General features: G+C 29.5%; 3 protein-coding genes across 8 annotated transcripts; 2 read left to right on the top strand and 1 right to left on the bottom strand.

Annotated features, from left to right (window-relative positions):
• The first annotated feature begins 299 nt into the window (after nt 1–299).
• On the top strand, nt 300–3,502 carry LOC149877100 (uncharacterized). Of its 3 annotated transcripts, none has more exons than XM_090074678.1 (2): nt 300–491; nt 994–3,502. In XM_090074678.1, exon 2 carries the CDS (start codon nt 1,497–1,499, stop codon nt 3,291–3,293), a length of 1,797 nt encoding a protein of 598 aa, XP_089930804.1. In that variant the 5' UTR covers nt 300–491; nt 994–1,496; the 3' UTR covers nt 3,294–3,502. The 3 variants fall into 3 exon arrangements, with proteins under 3 accessions (XP_089930804.1, XP_089930803.1, XP_089930802.1); XM_090074677.1 differs by having other exon boundaries at nt 300–526; XM_090074676.1 differs by having other exon boundaries at nt 300–542.
• Nucleotides 3,503–8,802: 5,300 nt separating this feature from the next.
• LOC149877099 (spastin-like) lies at nt 8,803–17,182 on the bottom strand. 4 transcript variants are annotated; one of them, XM_090074587.1, is made up of 18 exons: nt 17,136–17,182; nt 16,706–16,826; nt 16,431–16,526; nt 16,246–16,329; nt 15,792–15,976; nt 14,197–14,321; nt 13,940–13,968; nt 13,741–13,805; nt 13,354–13,500; nt 12,801–12,876; nt 12,112–12,203; nt 11,708–11,787; nt 11,202–11,244; nt 10,812–10,894; nt 10,651–10,721; nt 10,420–10,460; nt 9,124–9,275; nt 8,803–8,991 (listed from the first exon to the last, which is right to left on the bottom strand). In XM_090074587.1, exons 2-17 carry the CDS (start codon nt 16,812–16,814, stop codon nt 9,159–9,161), a joined length of 1,443 nt encoding a protein of 480 aa, XP_089930713.1. In that variant the 5' UTR covers nt 16,815–16,826; nt 17,136–17,182; the 3' UTR covers nt 8,803–8,991; nt 9,124–9,158. The 4 variants fall into 4 exon arrangements, with proteins under 4 accessions (XP_089930713.1, XP_089930714.1, XP_089930716.1 ...); XM_090074588.1 differs by lacking the exons at nt 16,706–16,826; nt 17,136–17,182 and having other exon boundaries at nt 16,246–16,340; XM_090074590.1 differs by lacking the exons at nt 16,246–16,329; nt 16,431–16,526; nt 16,706–16,826; nt 17,136–17,182 and adding an exon at nt 15,031–15,122 and having other exon boundaries at nt 15,792–15,894.
• A 1,090-nt stretch (nt 17,183–18,272) lies between these two features.
• On the top strand, nt 18,273–19,298 carry LOC149877098 (uncharacterized). Its single transcript, XM_090074591.1, has one exon. It carries the CDS (start codon nt 18,324–18,326, stop codon nt 19,269–19,271), a length of 948 nt encoding a protein of 315 aa, XP_089930717.1. The 5' UTR covers nt 18,273–18,323; the 3' UTR covers nt 19,272–19,298.
• The last annotated feature ends 306 nt before the right edge of the window (nt 19,299–19,604 follow it).

Raw genomic sequence — 19,604 nt, 5'->3', positions numbered from 1 at the left:
AATAAGAAAAAAAGATTTTCCACTACAGCCATCACTAAATTGACTTGTTTCTGGTATCTTTTCGGCTTCCCCAAAATAAATCCCATATACGCCTCTGATTGCATATATTATTCTGTAAGAACCGAAACCCCCTAATCGTAACCTACAAAGGCATATTAGTTCTTAAAAATTATTATCTCAACCTATTTTTATTTTACTGTTTGCCTAAAGCAAACAATTATAGTAATCTCGTCCATATTTATTTGCACAACTGTGCTCATTAAAAATTTCGTTCACGTTCTACATTATTATTCATATCAGTTTTCTTTAAATGCCATTAATTCTTACTTTAAGAGCATTTAATCATTGATAACAACTTTTGAACCAATTTTACCTACATGCGCTCAAGTCAATATAAAACACAAAAGTAAAGCAGCGATATATTTAGTAAACAACATCGACTGTTTAAGCGCTTTAATGCTATGGATTAAGTCGAGAAGAACTGGCGTTGGGTACGTCAATGTGTAAAACAGTTTTATTGAGAAAGGTCAACTTTTTAAAAGGTTTTTTTTTTTTTTTTTCTTCAACAATAAGTTGATACTAGAGAGACTCGTTGAACATTGAATTGTTTCTTCAATTTAACATGGATTTCCAGTCGTAACAAAATCTTATAATTAAGATCGACGCAATTTTTATGTCATTAATGCAGAATGTATGAGTTTGATCATTCTTGCATTTTGTACAAATCACATGAAAATAGCTTTGAATTTCTCATCCGACGATTTCTTTAACTCCCTAGATAATGCTTTCAGGTTTTTAAAGCATCCAATGAAAATATATTAAAGCGGATGGCAAACATTTCTGCGATAATCCTCTGAATCTTTAAACTTTTTGACAAGTATTTTATGTTTGCATTTCCGATCATATCATTTTTGTATAAACTGCGATTAAGCAGATCTTTTAAGCAGGTTCAACTTTACAATCTGTATTTTATGGCATTTTTTTTTGTCTCAGATATTGTCTTGAGCAATTGTCAAGTAAAGAAGAAGAATCAATAAATTGAACATTTAGTGGTGCGTCGTATGGAATGCGAAAACCTACGGATGAGACTAAGCTTGTAGTTTTCTTTATTTTCATGCATCATGTTGTTTTATTAGTTATAGTAAGATTACGAGAAGGAGCTGCAAAGCCAAGTAGTTGAACATAAAACTCTTTTTTTTTATCGATTTCTTTTTTTAAGCTGTTTTAACTGGTAAGAAAATTGAAGCAACGTTTTTTAAAGCTGGAATGCTAACAAGTGTCAAAAAGCCACCTGAAACTTTTACATTATTTTTTTTTCAATACACATTACTTGACAGTACTTACATGAGCCAGCAATATTTTGCTTACTGACAGCAGTACGCATGCGTTAACTGAGAAAGCAAACAATTGACACTGTTTGCCAAGCTCAACAAAAAAAGAAAGTGTCAAACACATGAATGTTTTCAACATTTGATGGTAAACTTTATTATTAGAAAATGTTATTTAATTATAATCAGACTCTGGAACATACTTTACTTTCGGCTGGCTTCCTATCCGGAGTATACAGCTTTGGTTTTGTAATGGGCGTATTCGGCAATATGCTAGTATTGCTCGCCACTTTAAGATACAAAAACCTTCAAATTTCTACAAACCTATTTGTTTGCAACCTATGTATTAGCGACATTTTGATATTGATCTCTGGGATACCTGTGTTTGTACTCTACGAAGGAAACAGCTTTATTGGGAAAATTAGATGCATGTTTTTGAAACCGATACTGAGAGTTCTTATGATGGCAAACGTTTTGACCTTGGTTACCATTGCTTTTGAAAGATATTTTGTCATATTGCGCAAAAAAATAGCATCAAAAATTACTTTTAAAATATCAATTTTGATTTGTATATTCGTTAATTTACTCGCGGTCTTGTTAGGACTACCGAACCTATTTTTATCGCGTGGGAACAAAATTAATTTTTGCGTTCAAGAATTAACAGAAAATTCAACGATAGTCTACGTATTAGTTGTTTTCCTTCTTCAATACATCTCTCCTTTAGTAATAATGTCATTCTTGTATATACAAATATGGTACACGGTGAGGTCAAAAAATAGGAAATCCATAAAGTTTTTTAACCGAAATCGAAAAACATCTGCAAAAAGCAACGCAATGCTTTTGGAAGAAAACAACCTTATCGGCACACAAAAAAGATCCAATTACGTTGATTCAAATGATTTTAAGAAATCACACCCAAGAATTACAGCTAAAAGAAGAAGCATTTCGCTGTCCAACTTTAATGAAAGAAGACCAATCGAAAGTGCAAAGCATTTTTCGCTGAAAGACGTTCGGTCATCACTTTTTAATTTAGAAGAATCTAGTGATAATAATTACAGCTCCAAAACCATGAAGACTTTAAAAAAAACATCGAGTATAAACCGAAGAAAAAGTAGTTCAACGCTTTATCGGGCATCTAGTGTGATGGTGCAAGAGGGGCGAAGCAAAAGCATGGAGAACAATTGGTTTGAAACCAAAGAAATCAGTCGGTCTGCGAGCAGCAGAAGTTTATCTAGAAGCGATTCAGAATTTAAAAGAAAATACAGCGGAAGACGAATAAGTGCCTGGTATGATAACAGTTTTCGTATGCCGATATCAAGAATGAGACATAGTTTGACCTCGCTTATTGCCGGAGCTGACTTGAATGAAATCTCAGAAACCTTTGCAGTTGTCAGGTTTAAGCAAACTTTAAAAACCTTAAAAGTTTTTGGTATACTTTTAGCTGTCTTTTTTGTCTGCATGCTTCCACATCACATCAGCGAGATTTTAATTGCCTTCCACATTCATGTAAACCCACTTGTGCATTATATTTGCAAAGGTCTTGTTTACTGCAATGCCTCGATAAACCCGTGGTTATACGGGGGTTTGAACGATTATTTCCAATTTGCATTCAAAAGTTTATTGACAAAAAAAAAGAAATGCAAGAAAATAGAAAAAAAGAAAAGCTTTTTAAGCAATTCACGTTCACCACTGCAGATTGAAAAGGAGGAACCTGCAACAAAGGTTCAACGTATACTGAGTCATATCTTCTCAAAATGTCTACCTAACGAATGCACTAACAATAATGTTGCTATCACTTCACCTGCTTTTACTGATAATACTTCACCAGCTTCTTTGGATAACACTCAGAAAGTTGTAAGTAAGAAAATTAGCTGCAGTCAAGTTGAGATTAACGTAATTCCAATTTGCGCGCCAATCATCATTGTGACGTGTTACGATGACGACATAAATTCACCTTTTGTTTAGTAGTATTTATTTTCAGGAACATTTAAAGATCAAAGTGAAATAAAAGATTAGCTCTATATTATTTGTAAAGTATGTATTGTAATATTTATCTTTTTTTGGTTTAGGGCACGTTTTTTTTTAGTTGTACTTTTGAATGGCGCGCAGTACTTAACACAGCTTTCCACTTGTATACGTAACGTTTAACGTAGCAAAATCAATTCAATTACACCGATTTTAATACCCTTTTTCATGGAGATTTTCACTGTGTGCTGTTGTTTAACAAACGTGTGCAACAATACCATGTATAGAAATAAATCATTGATATATAGATGGTGTAGTGCACAAATGTGCTAAGTATAAAAGCGATGTTTTTGAGAAATTCAAATTTGAAGTTTAACATAAAGTCAACGGACTTGCTGTACTTATAACAAACGCTAAATCCGTTTACACATTCAAACAAAGTTGGTTTTTAAGTAGAAAAAAAACATTGAAAGAATTTTTTGAAGTTATAATGGACACGCTGATACTCACTACTAAATCCAATACCATTCCCTGGAATTTTTCTTTCATGCGGTGTAGGGGCTGTTATATGTAATACAGGGGTAACCTCGATACCAAGGTTTCTATTGACTTGAAAATATTTCTTCCTCAAATTAGAATCCGTTCGTCAGATCAACCTCAAAATTTTTTTCACAGTGAAAACACAAAAAAAAAAAAAGGTTTTCGGCTTAAACGTTTTCACTGACGTCATCAAAAAAATCCTTTAAGTAAGTCATAAAGCAGACGAATGTCATTTGGCATAAACGTGCACAGTTTCAGCAAATCTTTTTTTTCGCTTTTATCAATACCAAAGGATTTGTTAAATGGTTGAAAAACAATAGTCTTTCAATTCATGTTTCTTCGCTTTATCTGAATTAAAAAATAAAATTAAGTTGACACTTGTTGTACTTCTGTCATATTGATAAAAGGCCCTAATGAATAACAAAATTATCCTAATGGATAAAGTATCTTGTAGTTTTTAAACGCAATTGTCTTGTACTTTCGACAAGTATAGTTGGTTTTCTGCTTAAAGGCTTATTTTAGAAAAAAGAAACTTAAAAAAAAAATTTTTAAGGATCTAACAAGGAGTTAAAAAATGTTTTATTTTTGCAATGATGTTGTAAATTATGTTGTAAATATATCCTAATAATAATACAATGTACAATTTTGTTTCTAGTAGTATTTAATCTAGAATATATCAGGATTTCATAAAATTATTTAAGCCTCCGAATTAATACAAGCATAGGTTTGGGTAAATCTGGGAACTTCAAAATGGCTGAAGCTCCCCCTTTTCCTCGCTTATGTTTTTGTTTTTTTTCTTTGTCTGAGTTAAAAAAATTGTTCTATACACGTGGGTGTTTCTAACTTCTCGATGGACTTCAAGAAATTACATAAAAAATTGAAATGAAATTTTGCAAGGTGTAATAAAGTACGCGTATAATAAAGTACGCGTATTAAAAAGTACGCGTGTTAAAAAGTAGGAGTATAACACAAGCCAACAAAAAAAACTTTCTCTAATGCATCATATATTTAATAAAATATTTTACATATTTTTTAACGCTGATTTATAATCTAAGCTTGATTTTTGTCGATATGCTCCTTTTTTTTTTCTGCAATATTTTATTTATAAGTTTTTTTATAATCAGCTTTTTCATGAGCATTTTCATTCAAAAATTACATAAAAAAGGTAACCCTATTATTGTTTTTTTTTAGATCAAATATATAATATGATTGTTTCCTCAAATAGACATAAGTACAAACACAAATTTGCATAATAGCAATATTTTTGGTTCTTTCCCAATTGGTCATTCTGTTTATTTGCAAGAGACTTACCATGACATTAACATGGCGCTTAACTTGATTAAATATCCGGCGCTAAACTTGATTAAATATGTTGTATAAGATTTTTACTCCGACATATTTTTACTCCCCAGAAAAAGTCTCATAATAAATCTTTACTGTCATTATGAGACTTTAACTCCCCATTAAAATTAAAATAAGGTAAAATTTTTTAAAACTGATTGTTACTTACAACTTCAAAGTGGATTCCAGTTAATTTGTCTAGAAATATAGATTACTCGTTTAACTTATTCAGCCTTAAACTGCATGGGTAAGTCCTTTTATATTAGCTGCATACTTGGATGTGTACCTCCATATATAAATCCAATTGTCTCCGCGTCAGTTGCCCGTATCGCATCATCAAGTATTCTAATTTCACAAAAATAAATCTCCACTGCCATTTTTTGCCAATTGTTTCCTTGTGTATTTCGTTGCACTTGTGACTAATAACTTTATCTCTTATTGACTTGTGTTCATAATCATCACGAGCGATGATGAAAGAAGCTACTCTATAAAAAGCAGTTTTTATCTCCTTTAGTGCTATGGAATCGTCTAGACAAAGAGTTATACTGAAACGTTCTACGGAGAGATTCCAAACTTTTCTGCACATGGTTTTCACGTATTAAAATATGCACATTTTGCAACTTGAAATATTTACACTGATTCTATGTTTGGTAATGTCATCTGCGTTGCTTGATTCATCATCTTTAATGTAATCAGCATTTGAAAATTTATCATTAATTTCTTGTTGAATGTTATCATGATTTACGGTTTTCTCTTTGTATAAGTAAAAAAAAACGTGCCATTTAAAATCTCATGTAACACCAAAACACAATTGGATTGTTTGCGTAGATCTAAAAATGACTTTCTCCATGGTCAGCAGAAAGTTTTTATTAAATATCCATGTTATCACTGTGCATGTGGGACAATCGATGCATAAAGTGTCCCATTCGCGACATTTTCGCAGTGAGCATGATAAAAATTAAGAATGAACCGATGGCAGAAAAGGTTTTTCCACAACTGCATCTTAAACTTGGCTTTATTACCAATTTGTTAAAAAACTAAAGACTGAAAGTGTTTGTTTTCTGTGCATAGTTACAACAGTTGCCAGGTTTGTAATAAAGAAAAAAAGCAGGAGTTTTTGACGGGCCACGAAATACTTATAAATAATAGAACAATGGATAGAAAGGAGAAAAAAGATTGGCTGTCGTTGTGGCTGTTGTAAAAAACTTTCATCGAAATAAAAAAAAGCAGAAAACTTTACAGATTTAGTTGTCCGAAGGTTGAAAGTCTTTTGTGATCTTGGATGCAAAATGACTATAAAGTTTTATTTTATAAACAGTTATCTTGACAAATTTTCTAAAAAAACTTACAGATCTGAGTGGAAGTCAAGGAGAGCGGTTTATCTAGGTGGAAGACTGTTAACGAGAACGTCGGGGCAAACACATGGCAGATTACTGTTGGAGCATCAATCGAGATGACTCAGGAAATGTTTCGAACGAAATAGCTACAGGTTAAGGTTTTTTCCCGATTGAGTATTTATGAATAAACGATATTGTCAGCAATCCTTTCCAAAACTAAAGTTTACAGTTTTTTTTAAAAAAAAATATACAAAAATTTGGAGACTGATAGGATTATGTTTATGCTCCAGTGTTCATTTTAAACATAGAAGTAATTTTTTTTTATTTATTTGTTATCTATTTTCCTTAAAATTTCGTAAAAAAAAACAAAGCCTTTTAAAACATATTCTAGCATTTCCAAATATCAAAAATAATGCAATAAATATTTTTGTTGGCCTGTGTAATTATATACAGTATTCTGTATATATTCATGTATATATTACTGTGTAATTATATACATGTAATTATATATAGAGTCTGGAGTCATAGCATGCCATGACATGAGCAATCAGCTGACAGGTGACAGCACACAGGCAGAATTTCGTTGACAAGTGCCATTTTGCAGCGGACAAAACAAGTACAACTTTTTTGGTTTGTTTCATTTTCTTAAGTCTGGTCCGTGTCAACGTCACGGAAGTTTTTTAATAATTAAAGGAAGTATCCAGAAGTTTCCAGAAGCATACAGAAGCTTCCAGAAGTTTCAAGAAGAAGCATCTGGAAGCATCCAGTAGCATCCAGAAATATTTATCATTTTTATGACTTCAAGTGCAAAAATGGCTCCCGACAGTCTTGGATTGGAACTAAGAAAGAAAATTATTGGCGATTACGTAAGTGGAATGTCACAAAAAAGTATTTGTGATAAATATCGCGTGAAAAAATGGACCGTATCAAGACTATGTTCCAAATATCGTTCTACGGGGATTTTGGCAGTAGATAACAAAGGTGGAAGACCGCGTTCCACCACTTCTAAAGAGGATTCTATGATCGTCAGATCCGTCAAGAAGGATCCTTGGATATCATCAGTCGAGATACAAAATCAATTAGAGCTGCCTGTATCGGATCGAACAATCAGACAACGTGCTGTTGAAGCCGGATTGTTTTCTCGAAGCCCTGCAAAGAAACCGCTGATTTCACTAAAAAACCAGAAGAAAAGACTCCTGTTTGCTACATCTCATATTGACTGAAATGTGAAGAAATGGCGAACTGTCCTGTTCAGTGATGAATCGAAGTTCAACATCATTGGGAGCGATGGCATTTGCCGTGTACGTCGACCGGCCGGAAAACGCCTCGATTTACGTTACTGCCATAAGACCGTGAAGCATGGTAGAGACAATATAATGGTCTGGGGGTGTTTTTCTGCTAACGGTCTAGGTCCAATAAATCGAAACGACGGAATAATGGACCGTTTCATGTATAAAAATATCCTGAAAGATGTTATGTTACCTCATGCTGAATGGACTATGCCAATAAAATGGGTTTTTCAGCAAGACAACGATCCGAAACACTCTGCAAAAGTAGTCAAGCAGTGGTTTCAAGACAACCACCTATCGGTGATAGATTAGCCGCCTCAATCTCCGGATCTCAACTCTATCGAGAACCTGTGGGAGATCGTCAACCGCAGAATTAATCGTGAAGGTGTTCGTAATAAGGATCAACTGTTTGAACAAATCCGAAAGGCCTGGGCAGCGATTCCACAAAGTTTCGTTGATCACCTGATCGAATCTATGCCTCGAAGATGCAAGGCTGTGATCGACAACAAAGGATTCGCCACGAAATACTGATAGCGAAATACAGCTTGGTCAACATTTTGTCGAGTTGCACTTGTTTTGTCCAGAAGGAAATCAACTTTTTTTAATACTTTTGATTAATTTATTAATTTTCGTGTACAAATAATGAACTTTGTGATGAATAAAACTTGAAGAACTTTTGTCTCTAAACAGTTACATAGTTATTTCTCTAAATTGAAAAAATGCAGCACTTTTATATAAAGAAACTAAATTAGCATTATTTGGTTGCAAATGTTTTGTCCAATACTGTATATGTACTTTTATCTATGAATTACTGTACACATGCTCAACTGCAAAAAACATTATAGGTAGCATATCTGAGTTGGAGGCCTCCTAAAGGTTTATCTTTCACACAGGCGAGTTGGACTGAAAAACGCAGGTGAGCGCCTTACCGAGTTCAAATTTTCGTACTCCATTTGTAATAGCTGTTGTCATTCTGCGTGTACAACATTTAAAAATCTTGCATATTGAAAATATGAAGTTTATAAATGGCAAAAACTAGCCGTAATCATATTACATTTATTTTTTTTTTAATTCCTTTTAAACAAATAAATTTTTAATATATATAAAATACAATTTTGAAAACAATTAAAACGAGGCTTTTTGTTGCATATCCACTTTATGTTTTAAAACTGCATTGATGAGAAGTACTGCCTAGATATAGTAAAAAAAAAATATTTTTTAAAATTTTATTAATGATTTTATAGTTGGTAATTCAAAAAGAAAGAGAGATTTTTTTTTTTGTGCCTCATTTTTTCAACGCATTAAAATATCTCCTAAAACAACCTTGCTTTTCGTTTCCAATCCTCACTTCAACACAATCATATTAGGCCAAACTTTGAATTCCATTCGTCAAATTTACTTAAGTTTTGCGCTGAAATGCTGGGTCGAATAGTTTTCATCGCAGAAATAAAATCAGAAAGCTTTAATCCACGCATCTAAAACAAATCAATTTTCCCTACAAACAACAAATAATCACATCATGAGGTTATAAAACCTTTTGCCAGCCTACATAATGAACGAATGACTGGCGCCAATTAGAAGTATAAAGTCATTTATATAGTCTTTTATATATATTACAAATTGAGGCAAAATAAAACAAAAAATTATTATATGGTATTTACTATATAAAGCATTTTACTAAAATCATTAACAAGTTACAATTACGCCACATGATTCATGGAAAGTTCATGGAAAAGTTTTAAAATTGATTTCATGAAAACTTGAACTCCCTGAAAATAGCCTTATTTTCAAGATTTTACTTTTTCGAGATAATATAAATGTAAACTCAATCAACCAATATATCGTATGATAAATAATATATACCAGTATGAGTTTGGTACAAGAAAATTGTCAATTTAAAAAAAAAAAAATTTTGATGTATTTGGAAAAAGTGGGCTAAAATTAGAGTTCAGAGCAAAAATCGTTTTTTAAAAATTATATTGTTTACTTTCTGAACTTTTACATTGTAAACAAAAAAAATTACGTATAATTACGTAATTCTATTTACGTAAATCAATTACGTAAATCAATTACGTAAATCAATTACGTAAATCAATTTACGTAAAATTGCTTACAATAAAGATATCAAAAAAATCTTTTTTTTTTATTTGCTAAGTTTTTTTAGTATTTTATTTATTTTGTAATTTACTTTAGTTTATATACTTTCATAGTTTAATTACTTATCAACTGAAAATAAAAAATCTGATGGCAAATGTAGCTTTCTAACAAACAATATTTCATGATGACAAATTTTTTTATGATGACAATGTTGCAACATTGTCATCATAAAAAAATTTGTCATCATGAAATATTGTTTGTTAGAAACATTATTTGATTGGATGCAACATGTTGCATGCAATCAAATAATGTTTCATGATGACAAATAATGTAGTCTGCTGACATATATGCTTTATTTTTATGTAAATTATAATACTTTTATGTAATATAATAATATTTCCTGTCATATTACATACTTTACTATAATGCTTTTAAATACCTTCTGTTAAGATTAAATTGTGCTTATAAATTATTTCAGCAACATGTAACAATATAATTTTAAAAAACAGAAATAAAAAAAACCTTTGCAGGATCAACAGTCTTTAGCTGTTCCATCTTCAACTCTATAAGCATAAAAGTTTTAGAAAAAAATGTTGAACAAAAAAAAAACATTAAAAGTGAATCATCTCTTCTCTACCAAATCTCTATCAAAAAACATTAAAAGTGAATCATCTCTTCTCTACCAAATCAAAAAAACTCTTGAAGTGAAACTTTTCACTAAATTAAATTTAACTTATAGCATATGGAACAAACCTCTAACAGGCATCAGTGCTGCATCCCTTGCTAATGCTGCTATATCACTGCCAGTGTATTGCTCAGTTAACCTATAGCAAGAAAACCCACATGCAGATAATTAAACTTAAAAACAATTTAATTTAAAAGCAATTGAGAAACTTTTTATTTTGCATTAGTACCTTGCCAACTTATCATAATCTTCTTCAGAGAGACAACAGTTAGACTCTTTTGACAACAGTTTTTTAAGAATATCTCTTCGTGTCTGAAATAAAAAAATTATTTAGTACTTTAATAAACAGATAATGACTTTAACATCGATTCTTTATCTCAATTAATATATGAGTTAATACTGGTAATATATACTTGACTTTAGAAGACTTAAGAATCCATATAAATTAATCAAAAGAAGTTTTATCTGGGTCACTTCTTTAAGAGTTAATACTCTTTCATAAGCTAGTTCAGAAGCAATCTATCAATAGTAAAATGATAGAATGGTTGCCAGATAATGAAACAGTCATCATAAACTTAACGAAGTGTTCATTAAAACCTCCAGGATATTTCAAACTTACAATGATGTCTGGCAATGGAACTTGCACACGTTTTACAAACCGCCTTTAAAAAAAATTAACAAAGAGCTTTAATATGCCATAAACCTAATTACATATTATTAATGTAAATTTGGAATAGTTATTATAATTTGTAAAAATCAATATACTAAAAAAAAATATTTCAAGATATGCTAAGTATTGTTCCTAAAGAACAAACCAAAAAAATATATATATATTTTTGAAAAGTAATTTCAATTGAATAATCTAAAGAAAAGGATGCTGATTTCTGATTTTAAAAATCTCAAAAATTTTAAATGTTTACAAATGCACAACAAACTGTTTTGCACTTGCATCATTTTGGGATCACTGTCTTTAAAATTACTTTCAAATCTTTTTAAAAAAAAATTTTGATTTTTTTTTAATTCTTGTTCAAAATGTTATAATGAAAAATAAACTGGAAAGTTTAACAGAAGCAAAATTTTAAATCAAACAACTTTTAAAAGTCCTTTTAAATTAAAACATGCTACCTTAATGCAGCATCATCAAGCTCCCAAGGTCTGTTTGTTGCTCCCATTATTAAAATTCTTTCGTTAGATTCACTTATAACCTAAAACAGTTTTTTTTCACTTAACATTTATTAAAATATATATTATAAAAAAAGTACTTATTAGAATATCATATCTTAAGTTACTTAATAAAGTTACCCAGGGTACAAAAGTAAAAATAAAATGGAGAAAAATTAAAAAAAAAAAAAAAAAGCAGCATACAGCAAATTTTAAAAACACTTTAATAAATTAAAAACTGTAAAAATTCCATCAGTCTTTATCAAAGTGTCACAGTTTATATTTGCAGTTGGTACCAATAATTTTATTGGTTCTAATCAAAATCTAACAAAGAGGAATCCTGTATACAATGTGAGATAGAACAATACCCCATCAAAGCCAACAAGGAACTCTGTTTTTATTCTTCTAGTTGCTTCATTTTCATTTTCTTTTCTCTCACACAACAATGAATCAACTTCATCTAAATGACAAAATTAAAAGATAAAAACAAACAACAACTTAATATTTAGTCTCAGTTTTATAAACAATTGGGTTGGTTTTAAAACATCCCCTATATTTGAGTTATGTAGAACACATAAGAACTGCTCAGGGATGATAGTTCTTCCTGCATGCAACATTTTAATTTTAGTAGATTATAAGCTTTGATTAATGCTCAAAAAAGCATCAGCAGCCTAGTGCTTGTAAAAGAATTGCAATTTTTTATTTAACCATGGAACTTGCTGCCATAAAGAATGATCATATTAGTACAATCTCAAAGGGAGCATAAGTTTATCACAATCATTGTGATTAATAATAATAGTTTAAACTAAATAAAAAGGAGTCAAGATGACTTTTAATGAACAGCCACTGTTTCTAAGGGTAGATATTTGATATGTTAACTTGGTCAAGTAACTCTTATTTCTAAGCTCAATTAAAAAGTCTTTATTCAAAAGTTTTTATTTAAAACAGAAACTAATAGTAAAAAGCAATGATAATAAGAAAAAAAGTTAATAAAACTTTATTAATGATACTAATAATTTTATATTATTAATCAATTTAATAAAAATAGTATGATTACCAATAAAAACAATAGATGGCTGCAATTCTCTAGCTACAGCAAACATAGTCTTGACCATTTTTTCCCCTTCACCAACCTATATATCAAAATGAACAATTGTTTTATAACTTCAGAAATTCATTGTTACTAACAACTGTAAACAGTTTTTAGTGATCAAAACAATGAAATTAAATTTCTTAAATATTTTAGAATATAATTTTCAATGTTTTATTTTGAATTTATAAGTTTCTCTACAATATAAATTTTATGTAACTTTTACAACCTTTCAAAACAAAAACAGTAAAAACTTTATGGTTTTTACATTTCGTTAGAATATATTCAACTTCAATTGATTTTAATGCGAGTTTTGGATTTCATTTTAAAAAATTTTTCAAAGTTCTGCTCTTTTCTTTTTAAATGAAACTCAAAACTTGCAGCAAATTTTTCTGCCCTGTAATGGTGTTAAAATAAAGTGTGTGTTCTTCATCAACCAACCAGATTATTTATTTAATTTTGCAATTTAAGACAAAAAATTTTAAGATAAAATAAATAAAAAGAAACACTTTTTTTTTACCCATTTTGATGTTAAGGACGCAGCACTAATATTAAAAAAAGTAGCTTTTGCTTGTGTTGCAACTGCTTTTGCTAAAAGGGTTTTTCCATTCCCTGGTGGACCAAAAAGAAGTAAACCACGAGCAGGAGCCCGTAAACCAGTAAACAGCTGAAGACAGAAAAAATCTACTAGTAAATACTACCTGTTTACAAACTAAAATGTAATATAAATAACTTTTGAAAAATAAAGTTGAAAAAAACCCTCATGGTTTCAGGTAATTTTTTTAAAAATAATCCTGAACCTTAGATTCTTACAACTCAAGATTGATTTATCAAGATTATAAGACAAAATAAAATTAGAGGTATCATGGATATATTTGCAATATAATTTCAATAAACAGAAATTTACCTCAGGTCTTAAAGCAGGTAGGATAACTATTTCATACAAAATTTGTTTTGCATTCTCCATTCCTCCTAAAGTTATACAAAATAAGAAATAAACCATCTTTTTTTATTATTTTTCAAATGATATTTCAAAAGTTGGATAGAAACTTCAAAAACATAGCAACTAAATTATATTTTTACAATAAAAAAAAACAATAAACAACCTATGTCATCAAAAGATACCCCTCTGCCCCTAAAAAGAAAGAATAAAAAAAGAAAAAATACTAAACTTAGTACTTGAATATTGTATTATAAGTGTATTACAGATTGTTTTAGAAGCAAAAAGTTTCTTTAAACAAAGACAACTGTGCTAAAGATACCAAAAGAACAAGAGATGAATATAAATAGGTAAAGTTAAATAGGTAAAGTTAAATAAGTAAAAACGTCAAAATACAACTTTTATGTTTAAAATATAAATTACCTTTCAACAATTTCATTCAGTATAAGATTTGCATGTTTACTATCAATATTTTTAAGATGGGATATTCTTTTTGCTTGATTTGAAAACACTTGCTCAGGAGTATTTTTATTAGCCACTTGGTAAGTCTGAAAATTATATATATATATATATATATATATATATATATATATATATATATATATATATATATATATATATATATATATATATATATATATATATATATATATATATATATATATATATCAAAGTATTTCAAGTGACTTTTTTTAAATATTTATATACTGATATAGTTTTTCATTTAAATCTTTTTGTGCTCCCATATATATGAAAAATTGTAGGTCATTAAAATATTTAGGGATCCCTAAAAAGTCATAAATATAGTATAAAGTTATGTTAACTAATGCAAGTTTGAGTTTTCTAAGTAGCAGATTGACAAACAGATTGTCAAGATTCCTGCTGTATTCTTTTCAGATACTTGTCATTCTTTCTTGAATTACATTTCATCAATCCAATATGCTAGGTATGAAAATCTTTAATTTTTTGAACAATAATAAGTCACAACTTTCAAACCAAACCTGGTTTGAAAGTTGTGACTTTAGTCAGAAGGACACCAGTTCATCATATATTCACTGTGCACTCTTAGAAATTGTTAATATTTGTAGTAAAATATTTTGGTTGATACTAACTATAGAGTAGCAATAAAAAAATTCAGAGTTTTAAAATGATACTTTTGATATATTTAATATCTCACTTATTTCTATATTCCATTAAAACTATTACTAATATTTGAAGTCAATAAAATATTTGTTAATAAATAAACAAATATTTTACCTGCAAAGTCATTTTTGACAAACTCAAAGACTGCCACAATAACTAACAACTTCACCATCCTATTTAACCAGAACCATATTGACATGTCACTTCTAAGTATTTATAAAAAATAAACTCTGAAATGAAACAAAATTATCATTATTACTGATGATTTATCATTATTACTGATGATTTATTTAACAACTTTAATCGTCTAGCTCAGTGTTTTGTTTATGTAGAGTTTATTGTTTTACAAAATAATTTGCATATTAAAAATTAATAATTTTGTTAGATTTCGGTCTTAGTTGCTATGAAAATCAAATTTGCATGAACAAAAGTGTAATATTCTTAGTAGTTACTGTAAAAACATTTTCTAGTAGCACTAAAAAAGTTGTAATGTTTGTTAATAAGTAATGTTTTAATTTAGAAATACTAAATTATCCCAACTTTAAATAACTTCAGGACGAGGAACCCTAAAGATTTTTTAAATGACCTAAAAGTTTTCTTTATGGCACTATAAAGACACATTTAAGACTAACTCCTTCAGTATCTTTGAAAGCAAAATTTAAACAGGATTTTTATTTAATGTCTGATATACAACCATCTAAGAAATATACTGTAGTGCCTTGTGGTATTATGCATCCAAGCATTTGGGAAGTAATGCTACACCATATTCAAAACACTGGTATCAATGCATGCAGTAAAGCTTAGTGTTTTAGGCTATTTTGTTGACTAAATAATTAAATCATTGCAGGAAATAAAATTATAAAGAAATTTCTCACTGATTTTTTAATCTTGTTCTGGAAATCCGATGTTTTTCTAGGTCTATTATCAGATATTTTAGGAAAATCATTTGCTTGCACAATATTTTTCTGTGATGACACTTTACTTCCATTTTGATATGATTTTTCTTTGTTCTCTGATTTATCTGTCAACGGTTTAGAAGCCATTTCTCCAATATTTTTAGCTAAAGTAGTTTTAAATACTAAAAAGTTAACCTAGCTAAGAGTTAAAAAAGTAAATAAAAGATTATCTCTTCATAGTGTCTATTAGTTCAATGTACTATCAAGTCAAAAAAAAAAAATTATCTAGACTTTTTTTAAGGAAAATAATAGCACAGACACCAAAATATTATTTCTAAATTTTGAGCCCAATACAACATAACTGAGAGATTGATTGTAAATTAAATTAAAAAAAGAAATACTCAACACCTACTTAAATAAATAACAGCCTTACTTAACTCCTGTATTCTTCCTTGAGCATGAGCAAGATTACTGGACATTTTTTCTTGGAGCCTCCTAGCTCGATCAAAATCAGAACCTAATTATTAACTGTAAAGATAGAGTAAACATGTAGCACAAGAAGAAAATACAGCAAATTACTAATTACAAAAATAAAAGTGAAGAATTTTTCAAAATTACCTGAACCAATTAAAGAAATCTCTATTCCTTTTTCTAATTCTTGCACACCTTTTGTATATTCATCTAATGCTCTTTTGGCATCTTCAGCACAGTTATCTTTGTAAAAAGAAACTTTTGCTTCTAAAACAATCTGTAGTGCATATTATAGTACAATATTCAAGTACTAGAAATTTAGGGCATTGTTAATTGATTGTAAATAGAGTTCAAGAGCAGGAAAGTCTCAAAGCACTTTTAATTGATTGTAAAATAAAAGCTGTAGTCTTGAGATAAAATACCTTCACATTCATCAATCTGCAAAGCATTTGATAGGTACGCATAAGCTTGCTTGTGATGCTTACGAACACTTGCAATACAATTTGGTATACTTGAGTTTTCTTTTTCCATCTTAACTTTTAACTTTAAATTCAAGAAAAAACTAAAGGAACTAAATTGAGGAAATGAAGCTCTTAAATTTAGCAAGTAAGCATCTTAATTTCCAGTTTCCAAAAAATTAATTAATTAAAAGTATAGCTAGAGTGATTTTGAGTTTCTGATTCTAGAAGTTATAAAAGACAAAAACATAAAAACCGACTAGCTTTTTCTAAAGCTAACTTCTTTTGGCTGGAAACTAAGTAGATTTTTTGTTGTTTAACCTTTAAATTTCATTTCTCAAAAGTAATATTAGTAAAATTTAAAAAAAAAATACAAAAAGCATAATTTGCATACACATTCGCTTTTATATTCGACGTTGTTTTGCCCGTACGGTACGTTTTGAAATTGAAAAATCTTAAAGATTTTGTTTTTATTATCTGCGGACAAGCGTTGCAAGTCCATAAGCGGACAAAAAGTAATTTTGTAAATATGCGTTGAATTGGTTGACCATCAATAAGTAAAATTAAATGCTTACTTCATATATTTTTAGGTTGACCGTTGAAAGTTTTGATCTTGAAGTTATTTTTAGATAAACAACTACAAAGGAACTATAAATCAGAACCGTAAAAGCAAATGAGTCTTAAAAAGTCCAAAAAGTAATTGTTAAAAACGCTTTTTGTTGTTTTGCATTGTGACTAATAAAGCATTCTCTGATTTTTACATTCTAGTTCTAGGGTTTAACCTTCGGTTTGATTGAATTTCACTTTGTCCGATTAAAGCATCAAGAACAAAATTTTTTCTATAGAATTTTTAGCACACCATTTTTAGCACACCATTTTTAGCACACCATTTTTAGCACACCATTTAGATGAGTTTTTAAAAAATCAATTTTGCATGACTCCTCGCGACCCCTTAAGATATCTTGAACAGGTCAAAAACATCGTTCTTTAATCCTTTTATTTATTCTTTCGTACCATTAGATGTTGTTAACTTCAGACAAGTTTTAGTGAGTTATTCTAACCATGTTTTTTTAGCACCTTTGTTTCTTCACTTCACTTACACTTTTTTAAAAAAGCTAAACACGAATTTTATAATAAAATTTGCATGCGATTAAAAAAATAAGCTTTTAACACAAAACGTCAGGTTTGGTCAGTAACAGAGCTAAAGAGTTAAAAAAAAAAAAAAAAAAAAAAAAAAAAAAAAAATAGCGCTCTCTAATTGAATTATTTTTTAAAATGAAAACCAAAAGAAAAGTTTTACGCTTTTGCCATTTCTAAGCCAGTTTTTACCTTCGACCGTTCAATCTTTCGCTAAACTGTTACTGTTGCTGCTGTATGGCCATGGAAAAAATATCCGGTTTTTTTGTTTTTATTTTGTTAACAACGTCCAGATGTAAACAAATAAGCTCGCGCTAAAAAAGGTCGGCGAGTTATACGCGTTAAGGTTGTTTGTGAATATAATAAATGTTATTAGTAGAAAATTCGAAGACGATTGAGTTATAAAAGAAATACTAACTTTGTTTTAAGATTAGTAAAAAGGAGTATGCTTAGACCGACCAATGAGGTTTGTAAGTACCATTTTAAAACTGTTATCATCCACAGTAAAGGTGATGTCTTAACCATTGTTTATGGAATAGTAACTGGAGTTATATTAATATCAAATTTACTGCTAATAGTTGGAGTATGTAGGGAAAGAAAAATCAAAAAACGATTTTCGCGAAATGATAAACTGGTCTTGCTTTTATCATTTATTGATTTAGTCATTGCGTTAGTGCAACTACCTTTGCAAATAACGTTGATAAAATTTTCTGAGAACATTAATTGTATGCACATTTCAGTTAGAGCGTTTTGGAACGTTTTTCCAATGTCGTTTTCAGGTTCCTTAATATTGCTGATATCATTGGATCGCCTTCTTGCTGTATATTACAACAACAAAATATGCGGAGTTCTTTTCAAAGAACTTTATTTGATACCTTGTGTTACAATTCTTCTGTTGATATCTGTTGGCCTAGCAACATGGTACGCTTTTGCTGCTATTTCACAAAATGCTTATAACCAATCTATATTTTTTTATAGCCTAGGTTCATACATGATTATTGTTCTTACGGCAGTGATAATGATAAATATCTCCTTATTGATTGGAACAAAAAAACACCTTAGAAATTACGATATACAACTTAGAAGGAGCACGCATATTGAAAAACGACTAACTTGGACAATTATGATTATCTCCATAACTCTTGTCATTTCTTACTTTCCATCCTCATTAGCTAGTTATCATTTGGCATCAGTAATGATTAAAAACCCTTCTAGAATCCCTTACGCAACAACTATACTTTTATGGACTCTTGTTTTTTGCCAACTTAACTCTGGCTTAAACGCTTTGATTTATATGGCCAGAAACAGACGTGTCTCGCAAATGTATATAGTACGTTTTAACGTCTTTCTCAACAGCATACGAAATAGAGAAATGTCAGTCAAGGTTACTTAAAGTAGCTACGCTCATGAAAATGTTGAAGATAAATATTCTCGGAACAACCGATATCGTTTCTATTAATGAAAATGAATAATAGCAGTTCTAATAAATTTAGTGTAAAATTTGTCATAAATGTAACTAATTTAGTTATTTTTATGAAAATGAGATTTTTAAATGTTTTTTAATGTAATTTTAAATAATATAGTTAAAATCTCAATGTATGAAAAAATTTAACAGAATCACGATAATTGAATAGCGCAACTTGAAAAACGCTAAATATTTTTAGAACAAATATTAAATAAAAATGAACTTTTTTCATTAAAGCTTTATGAGAAAACTTTTTTCATT

The sequence above is a fragment of the Hydra viridissima genome, unplaced genomic scaffold, assembly GCF_058129835.1.
Source record: "Hydra viridissima isolate aposymbiotic clone 2 unplaced genomic scaffold, HvirCarnegie_v1 scaffold_17, whole genome shotgun sequence".
Lineage (NCBI taxonomy): Eukaryota > Metazoa > Cnidaria > Hydrozoa > Anthoathecata > Hydridae > Hydra > Hydra viridissima.
This window is presented reverse-complemented; position numbering and strand designations above follow the sequence as displayed.